This window comes from Sphaeramia orbicularis, chromosome 20 (genome assembly GCF_902148855.1).
Source record: "Sphaeramia orbicularis chromosome 20, fSphaOr1.1, whole genome shotgun sequence".
Taxonomy (NCBI): Eukaryota; Metazoa; Chordata; class Actinopteri; order Kurtiformes; family Apogonidae; genus Sphaeramia; species Sphaeramia orbicularis.
The window spans coordinates 43,377,909-43,388,763 of record NC_043976.1 but is presented as its reverse complement, the minus strand read 5'-3'; the positions used below and the strand labels follow the sequence as shown (position 1 = coordinate 43,388,763).

At 41.8% G+C, this 10,855-nt stretch overlaps 1 protein-coding gene across 2 annotated transcripts in view; it reads left to right on the top strand.

The window, feature by feature from the left end:
• The window catches only part of LOC115411376 (tubulin beta-5 chain), a 287,981-nt gene that overhangs the window by 274,466 nt on the left and 2,660 nt on the right, over positions 1 to 10,855 (top strand). The window contains exons 2-6 of one of the 2 annotated variants that reach the window (XM_030123485.1): positions 376 to 484; positions 2,287 to 2,397; positions 4,087 to 4,202; positions 5,227 to 5,355; positions 6,856 to 7,670. In XM_030123485.1, the coding sequence (XP_029979345.1) occupies positions 376 to 484; positions 2,287 to 2,397; positions 4,087 to 4,202; positions 5,227 to 5,355; positions 6,856 to 7,670 (1,280 nt within the window). Of the gene's footprint in view, positions 1 to 375; positions 485 to 2,286; positions 2,398 to 4,086; positions 4,203 to 5,226; positions 5,356 to 6,855; positions 7,693 to 10,855 lie in introns of both variants that reach the window. The other variant, XM_030123487.1, reaches the window with a different exon arrangement.

Sequence of the window (10,855 nt, the reverse complement as noted above, 5' to 3'; positions counted from 1 at the left end):
TAGATCCTGCAGTGCTGCTGCTTCTCCAGTACCATTAGTTTTCAAAGTGCAGTAATCAAACACAGTTTTCATGATAATTTGAATTTCAACGGTAATACTAACTGTCGGGAATTTTACCGCGGTTTATCGTTATACTGTAATCGTTACATCCCTATATGTAGGTCTGCTTTTTGTCCCATGATGTTACCGTGGAAACAGATTCACGTCGCTATAATGTGACTCTGAGATGTTTTGTTCTTACGCAGCTTGTGAAATGTTGGGACAGTAAATGGGATGTGTTTGGGTTCACTGTAGAGACAGAATGACTCAGCGCTGTGTCATGAACTCTGCTCTATTTTCTTCTTCTTCTCTTTCTCTGATGCTGTGACTCGTCAGTTCTGGGAAGTGATCAGCGACGAACACGGCATTGACCCGACGGGAAACTATGTGGGTGACTCGCTTCTTCAGCTGGACAGAGTCAACGTCTACTACAATGAGGCTTCCTGTGAGTCTGGATTCATTCATGTAGATCAGACAGGTGTCAAACTCATGTTAGTTCAGGGGTCGCATTCACCCCAAGATGATCTCAAGTGGGCCAGACCTGTAAATGACAACAGTGAAAAAGTTAAATTAAATTATGATAATGTTTACAGCAGTGGCGGCTGCTCGTCTTTCAGACAGGGGAAGCTCAGTGTCGGCTTACATCAAAAAAATTGTCAAGTTATTTAAACATAAATTCGTCCCTCCGTTCCTTTTTCAGAAAATGCTCAGGGACCTTATCGTACAAGTAGGCGTGTTTTCCAGGGACTGGACCAGTGTCCTCTGAATGTCCAGCAGAGCTGGTCTGCTTAGATGGCCTTGGCCCAGTGTGTAGTAGGTGTAGGACTGGAGCCTTTGAAACTAGAGAAGCTCCTTTTACTCCTGCACATGGAGCTGACACTGTTGACACTAGTGACAACAGGCAATGATATTAAACTCAAACAAGAAATGATTAAATTATGGAACTGAAACAAGAAAACGTTGAAATTATGTTAAATTGAAACAAGGAAGTACAATGAGTGTGTTTTATTTACAGTGCAAGAAATGAACAAGTAAATTCGTAGTGGTTTCTCTGATTTCCCAGCAGAATGTGTGACGGTATTAAACTGAACTGTGTCAGTGAAGGAGCAGATCTGAAAACAGCTGTCAATCAAACGGGATTCAGCCTTTCAACTGATCCTCCAATCAGCGCGTGGAATCCCGGTGTCCAGCCCGGCTGAGCTCCGCCCACAGCTCCATTCACCCCCAGAGACGCTGAGCGTCCGGGGGCGGGACAACATGGTGTCATTTATCCAATTAGCGTCCAGTTTAGAGTCAATGAAAAAACCAGTTCCACTCAGTCCCACTGAAGTGCATGGACGCTGAGCATCTACGGACAAATGCACTGAGCAGAGATGGAGGAGAAAACACAGACATGGGAATGGAGGAGAAGTGAACAACATCCAGTCCACTGATCTGGGATCAAACTGATTCTGAACCAACTGGTCTGAGAGATGAACGTGTTTGAACACATTTGGAGTCAATGAAATGAAAACAACTGAACAGATTTGATCATTTAATTGGAGTCATTTTAGGGGAAGCTGAGCTTCCACTGCAGTCTGACAGAGAACACCTCTGGTTTACATTTACAAAGTTTCCTAGAAAATCTGAATAATGGAAATAATTTGAAATGTCTTAAGAAAAAAAGGTGCAATTTAAAAGATACTCTGCCTCAGTTTATCATTTACACGTGTACATTAGAACTTACAGGTCAAAAGTGTCACATCCGTCTTATCCGTGATTGGTTTACAAGGCGCCTGTTAGTCCCGCCTTCATATTTGGATTCAAACCCTGCGATTCCAGATGGATTTCTCATTGGGAAAGATGGTTGGATGGACAGGCTATGAATTCTGTGGGAGAAGTTCGCTCTAATAGAACGTCTGGATACGACAAAAACAGCTGAAATAGTCTGTTCTGGTGCCAGTGTGGTGGACTTCAGGGTTTGGGTCCAAGAGGCTCTTCTGTTCATCTGGACCTGATACGTGGATCCAAAGAATCTGGTTCATCTGCATCAAACCTCATGCACGGGCTGGGGTTTGAAAGTGTTTTTGAGCAATGAACCATTTTTCTTCAGTTTTAATGTTGTACAATGGTCTGAATGCATCCAAAATGAGTGCTGGGATGTTGGAGGTAAAGGGTTTGTTGTATTTCAACACTTGAACTGATCTGTGGAGCAGGTCCATGCCTCCAGGACAGACCATCTGATTTCTTCTTCCTGTGTTTGTGCAGCTCATAAATACGTCCCCCGGGCAGTTCTGGTTGATCTGGAACCAGGAACCATGGACAGTGTTCGATCGGGAGCCTTTGGACAACTCTTCAGACCAGACAACTTCATCTTTGGTACGTTGTATTTGTGGTTGTTGCAAAAAACTCAAAAACTCTCAACTCTAAAGCCTCAGTTTTTGATGCTGGAGAATCCTGTCTGTTTGCATCACAGCATCGTTATAATGGTTTCACATCCAGTGTGGGAGGAACACCTTACAAAAGTAATCCATTACAGTAACAGACTACTTTTTCTGTAACGCAGTAGTGTAAGGCATTACTCATCAATTTTCAGTAATATTTTACTCTGTACATGTTCAGTAGCGCTGGGTTACAACACACCTTTTGTCCATAATTTAATTGTTCAAATAACAAGCGGTTCCAGGCACAACAAGCCCCGCCCCTCGCACGTATTGTAGCTTATTTTGGCATCGATCCAGCTGATGTCATCATGTCTATGCAAGTACTGATGTCAGCATATCAATTACCTCTATATATGTGCCAAGTTTGAAGTAAATTGAAACAAAACTGATGTTTTTATAGAGGTTTGAAAATTTTCCCATTATAAGTAAATGGGGGGAAAAAATGATTTTAAAAATTCCTAAAAAATTGAAACTTTGACCTACTTTTCCCAAAATGTAATCACATCTATTCTGCATCACTGGCAATCTATAAACCAAATTTGGTGTGAATTCAACAAACAGTTTTGCTACTACAAACATTTGAATTATCGTCCATTATAAGTAAATAGGAAAAAAAAGATTAAAGATTCCTGAAAAATGTAAACTTTGACCTTCTTTTCCCAAAATGTAATGAGATCTCTTTTGGATCACTGGCAATCTATAAACCCAATTTGGTGTGAATGCAAACAATAATTTTGCTGCTACAGCGTTAACAATCAAACAAACAGACAAACTGAATCAAAACCAAAACCCCTTGCCCCCCCTTTTGGGGGCGGGGTAAGAATAAATAAATAAAAAAACAGTAAGGATGTGAGACCTTAAGGAATCAAAAATGTGTCTGTTTCCTGTTGTTGTTCAGCCAATGGGTGAAGACGGCAGAAGACAGTCCATTGTCCACATGGACGTATGCTCATTACTAACCCTAACCCTGCTTCACAGAAGCTAGTTAGCATTAGCATGACCCCTGTGATCAGCAATGACAAGGTAAGCTAATGTTTCTAGGACTAGTTAGAATTCTTTATCAACTGTGGATTTATCTACCAGCGTCCTTGGCTCCGCCCCCTGTTTGAACATGTAAAATGTTGGAAAAAATGCAAGCGCTCCTGCTGGGATTCAAACATCATCGACCGTAGTGTTACTTACTGAGCTATCCGTCCACATGGACTTCAGGACGCAAATTAATACGTCCCAAGTAGGGGTGAGTATTGGCAAGAATCTAGCGATACGACACAAATCACAATACTAGGATCACGATGAAGGTGAGGATGAAAACATCAAGTTGACCAAACGTCTGCCTCTTCTTAAATGAAAAGATAACGTTATTAAGAAGACATAAACACAGATCAGAGTGAACCCTGGGGGTCAAAGGTGCAGATTTCAGGCGTCGCAGGTTCGAGTCTGAACAGAGAAGAAGAAGCGGAAATGTTTCAGGAAACGCAGCGTTTGTTTTAAAGAACGTCTGAGCAGGAGGCTTTAAATAACCACCCCCCCACCCCCAACCCCAAGGATGAGAAGTGGGTCACCAGCTGAACATTCCCACCTGCTGCAGCGATCACTTTACTCACAGCTGATTGGTCGTCCACAGGTCAAACAGGTGCCGGCAACAACTGGGCCAAAGGTCACTACACGGAGGGGGCGGAGCTTGTGGATTCGGTCCTGGACGTGGTGAGGAAGGAGTGTGAGCACTGCGACTGCCTCCAGGTGAACGCAAACACAAGCCCCTCCCACGACGACAAGGGGGAGGAGCCTCTGAACATGGTTTTCTATTGAGTTTCATTAAACATTATCGTCTTAATGTGGATTATTGGAGACGTTTTGGACAATTTTAACGTTTAAACAGAGAAATTACATTAACAACATTCATTTAAACTGTTTCAATCAAGGTTCTAATAGTTTGGGATTTTTCATTATAGTTTAGTTTTATTTAGTTTTGACTTTTTTTTCACTAATTCAGTTAGTTTTGATTAGTTTTTAGAGCAGGTTTGCTAGTTTTTATTAGTTTTCGTTTTTTTCGAAATGCTTAGTTTTAGTTTAGCTTTAGTTTTTTCGTATCTTTTATCTTCCTCGCTGTCATATTCCCATAAATCTTGTAGAGGACTCTGCTGCTTTCTCCCAACTTTAGTCTCCATGTTTCCAGGTAGAGTGGGGACCAGAAGACGACTGGAAACCACAAGTGACGAACAGTGAAGTGTCGTATGGTGCCGCTAGCTAAAATTGCTTGAGTGAAATAAATCAATTTCATATCAGTGCAGTGGACGTCAGAAATACAATAATCAAAAAACCCTGGTTTGGATGTTTCAGTCCAATATCGGATTTTTTTTTGGTGTATAAATGTACGTAGTGACGGTACAATCAAACTTCCTCGTATTGTTTCCACTCAGGTTTGACTACAGTACTTATGATTTTTTTTTTTTACACCTGCAGATGTAAAAGAACTAAATACATCAGATGAACCTGGATACATGCATGAAGACATGGGAGTGTTGGGTGTATTAATCTGATTTCTCATAATCCCATTACTGATGTTCTCTGATAAAACAGATCAGATTAGATGTGAACACCGTGTCACGTCCTGTCAGTGATCTGGTCCTGGTCCTGGTCCTGGTCCTAGTTCTGGAACTGGTCCGTGGGCTGGTCCACAGTGCCACCTACTGCTCTGAATGTAAAGGTCAACTTTCCTTTTACTGTCCAATAAACCACTTCCTGTCCTCCATCGACCCCCCAGGGCTTCCAGCTGACTCACTCTCTGGGGGGGGGCACTGGCTCAGGAATGGGGACCCTCCTCATCAGCAAGATCCGGGAGGAGTACCCCGACCGGATCATGAACACCTTCAGCGTCATGCCCTCGCCTAAGGTACTGATGTCAGCTGACCGTCACTGAAACTAACTTAACATCTACTGGTCGACGTCTAATAACAACAGTAGTTTATTAAAAGTGAAACTGGTCTGTGAGTAGGGATGGGAATCGAGAAGAATTTAATGATTCTGATTCCATTATCGATTTTGCTTATTGATGAGATTCCTTATCGATTCTCATTGGGTGAGGGAATAAAAGAGTACAAGCAGATGTGTTTGCATTAACTGTCTTTTATATTTCCATCTGCACAGAAAATAGAACATATACAGTATGAACAAATAATAACAGATGAGGCTGGGCCCGGTTCGGGGTGGGGGGTGGGGGGCGTACAGTGAAAGTCAAACTCCAGACTCTTTACTAATTCCTCTGTTGCTGCATTTCCACTATGTGGAACTGGTTCAACTCAGCTCGTCTCCCGTTGTTGTGCTCCTCATTTCCTTTCCCCTACCTTCAGAAACTTGTATTTGAGGGGGAACGACGTTTGTTGCCCGCACCAGAACCAGAACTGGGCCCAGATGACGGCCTGGTGTTCACTCTGCTGCTAGATTCACAAGCACCTCTAAGTAGCGAATCAAATGAATCACATGTGGACAAATGTTTGAGCAGATTGAAGGGATTCCACCTTTAGAAGAAATGGAAGCTTTGACAGAGTTCAACTGGACCTGGTGTGGTCTGTTTAGACCTGGTGTGGTCTGTTTAGACCTGGTGTGGTCTGTTTGGACCTGGTGTGGTCTGTTTGGACCTGGTGTGGTCTGTTTAGACCTGGTGTGGTCTGTTTAGACCTGGTGTGGTCTGTTTGGACCTGGTGTGGTCTGTTTGGACCTGGTGTGGTCTGTTTGGACCTGGTGTGGTCTGTATGGACCTGGTGTGGTCTGTTTAGACCTGGTGTGGTCTGTTTAGACCTGGTGTGGTCTGTATGGACCTGGTGTGGTCTGTTTAGACCTGGTGTGGTCTGTTTAGACCTGGTGTGGTCTGTTTGGACCTGGTGTGGTCTGTTTAGACCTGGTGTGGTCTGTTTAGACCTGGTGTGGTCTGTTTAGACCTGGTGTGGTCTGTATGGACCTGGTGTGGTCTGTTTAGACCTGGTGTGGTCTGTTTAGACCTGGTGTGGTCTGTTTGGACCTGGTGTGGTCTGTTTAGACCTGGTGTGGTCTGTTTAGACCTGGTGTGGTCTGTTTAGATTGTTTCTGCCTCAACGCCACGTTCTGACCAAAACAATGCAGTGTACGTGTGACGTTGTCAGGCATCCGCAACGAAGGTGGAATCGATAAGCAGAATCGTTAAGCAGGCACGCAAACGATTCCAAGGAATCAAGCTACTGGGATCCGGTTCTCAAAAAGAACCAGTTCTCGATTCCCATCCCTATCTGTGAGTAAAAAAAACGCAGTGAAATTTATAAAAGCAGTGAAATTTTACCAAGTTTAAGTCACTAATAAAATACATTTGAAGTCCAAACGCTGTTTTTCCCATCATGCCTCACTGTGTCTTTCTGAGCAGGTTTCGGACACCGTGGTGGAGCCGTACAACGCCACCCTGTCCGTCCACCAGCTCGTGGAAAACACCGACGAGACGTACTGCATCGACAACGAGGCCCTTTACGACATCTGCTTCCGCACGCTGAAGCTGACCACGCCCACCTACGGCGACCTCAACCACCTGGTGTCAGCCACCATGAGCGGCGTCACCACTTCGCTCCGTTTCCCGGGGCAGCTCAACGCCGACCTCCGTAAACTGGCCGTCAACATGGTGCCCTTCCCCCGCCTCCACTTCTTCATGCCGGGATTCGCTCCGTTAACGGCCAGGGGAAGTCAGCAGTACCGAGCGCTCACCGTCCCCGAGCTCACCCAGCAGATGTTCGACGCCAGGAACATGATGGCGGCCTGCGACCCTCGCCACGGACGCTACCTGACGGTGGCCACCGTGTTCCGCGGACCCATGTCCATGAAGGAGGTGGACGAGCAGATGCTGAACGTCCAGAACAAGAACAGCAGCTACTTCGTGGAGTGGATCCCCAACAACGTGAAGGTGGCGGTCTGCGACATCGCTCCCCGCGGGCTCAAGATGGCCGCCACCTTCATCGGAAACAGCACCGCCATCCAGGAGCTGTTCAAGCGCATCTCGGAGCAGTTCTCGGCCATGTTCCGCAGAAAGGCCTTCCTGCACTGGTTCACGGGCGAAGGAATGGACGAGATGGAGTTCACGGAGGCGGAGAGCAACATGAACGACCTGGTGTCGGAGTACCAGCAGTACCAGGACGCCACCGCCAACGACGGAGATGACAACTTTGAGGACGAGGACGATGAGATCAACGAGTAAGGAGTTCGGACGCGACTGGTAAAGCTCCGACCAACGGTTTTGCCGTTGCCTTAGAGGGCGGTAAAACGTTAACGCAGTGAAAATGTTTATTTCAGTCAATGTCGCGAATTATTGGAAGTTTAAAAGATGATGTTTGGTTTTGGAAAGTTGAGGAAAGTTGAAGGTTATGGTCAGAAAATGACAGAGTACAATGTTTCTCACATAAAAACATTCCACACTGTGATAAATAAAAGTCAATTTTACTGAAATACGCACCAGTTAAACCAGGGCTGTCAAACGCACGTTAGTTCAGTTCCACATTCAGCCTAATCTGATCTAAAGTAAAATAATATGAAAAATAGGATAAGAACTTTTGAGTGAAAAAAGTAAAATTCTGTAATGAAAATGTTTACATCTATGATTTATACTCAATCATAACATGAACAAATATGAACAACCTGAAAATTCTTAAGAAAAATAAGTGCAGTGTTAACAATATTATGCCTTAGTTTATCATTTATACATGTGACTCACAACTTACAGATCACAGTGGATCTACAAATACACAAAACATTAAATAACAGGCAGAATAATAATACAATTCTACATACTTCTCTTAAGAGATTTCACGTTATTGACGTAAAAGGCTAGTCTGTAAATATTCTGATGTAATTTTCCTTTTTTTTTTTTTTTTACACTAAAACAAAGAAAACAATTACAGTTTTCATTATTTATAGGTTATTATGACAGTATTTTACAGGTCTGATCCACATTAGATTGAATTGATCTAAAATGATTCTAACATCCTTGATTGTTCATATCTTCAGTGTAATTGTTGCATTTTACAAATTCATCCCAGGGGCCAGATTGAACCCTTTGGCGGACCAGATTTGGCCCCCGGGACACATGTTTGACACCTGTGAGTTAAACCGAATAAAACAACAAAACACTGAAACTACTGATTCATGTTTTTAGCTGAGAATGTTGAAAAATCACAATAAAATCTAAAATTAGCTCATCCAGATCTACAGGAAAACATTACAATCAATTTAAAAAGTGTCAAAATATCAAAAATCAAGTGACACTGGTTTATTTCATCAGCTAAACTCCAAAAATATCCCATAAACATAAACATTCAACTATTAAAATCATCAAATTGTCACGTTTGAAAACCTGAAACCATGTTGTAATGTTTTAAGGCTTTGCTTCTAAGATCTGAATAGTTTCAGGTTAATTTTGTGTTTATCAACTCGTCAGTTCATCCACTAAACTGATGTGTGATAAAACGACACTGGGGTTCAGAAGCATTTAGATCACTAGCCATTTAACCAGAATATGAAGCACTGACGTTAAAGATCTAATTATTAAACCTGTAGATGCATTGTTCCTTTACCTGCTCTTAACTAGGGATGTGTATCAGCAAGAATCTGGCGATACGATACAAATCACAATACTAGGATCACGATACGATATATCACGATACTGTTCAAAAGGCAATTTTTTTATTGGTTTTGGGTTTTTTTTAAGATTATTTCCTGGAAGAATTGAATTACACCAGAAATCTGCACAAAAACTAAACACATTTTTATTTGATCACAACAGGATCTAATGTTATGTCACAAAATGTTCCTGTGTTCAAACTGAAATTCTGTTTTACAGACATTCCAGTTTCAGATCCTGTTCAAATGTTCATATTCTATTAGTTCAGAACTAACATCAGAACAGGATTTGAGTTCAATCCCAACAAAGGAACTACCATGTGCCTCTCAGACAGGAGAAAGTGTGTTTAGGGTGCTTCAAATAACCATTATTTAATAAAACAGTGTGAAATTATATTAAATAAGATAAAAACAATAAAGAAAACCAAAAAACAAAAATGAACCTCCGCCATATCTGCATTTGAATAAATAAATAAAAATTTCGACACAGTACTTTTTAATATCAATACAGTATCGTGAAATGAAATATCGCAATATATTGCAGAACCGATATTTTCTAACAGCCCTACACTTAACCAAATATGAACCTTAAAAATAACGTCTATTTGTCATTAAAGTGTAAGAATCTGAGATAAAGAAGTAAATAAATAAACTTAACGAGTGAAGATGCCAGTGACGTCACAAAGGTCAAAGGTGAAGCCGTCGTCTCCAAACCCGTTGAATATCTGACATCTGTGTACTGTGTGTGTGTGTGTGTGTGTGTTGTTTCTGATTTTTGTATGTGCGGCTAAAATTAAAGCATTTGACGCCTTCAGGTGTTTGACGTCTGTTATGTCCATGTTTCCTGTTTCGTCTGACATCGTGAGCAAAAACACTAACGTCGCATTGCGTCGACGAATTTGATTATTAAGACACGGAGTTCAAATCTGGATGAATATCAGACCGTGATTCAGTGTGAAACAACACGATACACGCTAACATTAGCATTCAGCTGGTTCCTAGCTAATATTACTGCACGCTAAATGAGAAAACAGTACAACACTTGGTCAGATTAGTCCGATATTTCGGAATTTACTTCTACCTTTGCCACTGAATCACAATGGTCCTATTAGCTAAAAAGTGGTTGAATGCTAACAAATGCTATAATATCTAATGTGCAGATATCCCTCCAGATTTTTAGTGTCTAGTGAAATTACAGATTTGTCAGTTTTTTATGTTTGTATGATTTAATAAAAGTATTTGAGCCGAGCATGATGAGTAAAGTCTACGGTTTACTTTAACTTTAGCCATGTTAACGGGGTTAGCATGCTAATGCTTAGCACACTAGTATTTAGCTACAAAACAATGTGAAAATGAAGCAAACAAATAAAAAATATAGTATTATTATTAGATAGATAGATAGATAGATAGATAGATAGATAGATAGATAGATAGATAGATAGATAGATAGATAGATAGATAGATAGATAGATAGATAGATAGTTTGGTTACGACAGCAGTCCAAAAAACACACTGACCCAACTCCACATACAACCAACAATGGAAGGAAGAAGTGATGAAAACAGAATAGAAGATATAAAAATATATAATATGTACAATAAAAGTAATGTAAAATAATACAATAAAACAAAACACCCCTGGTCTGGGGGTTTAATCCTGATCTAGGGATTCTGGTCCTTGTCCTGGTCTGAGGGTCTAGTCCTGGTCCCTTCCTGGTCCTGGGGGTTTTATCCTGATCTAGGGGTTCTGGTCCTGGTCCTGGT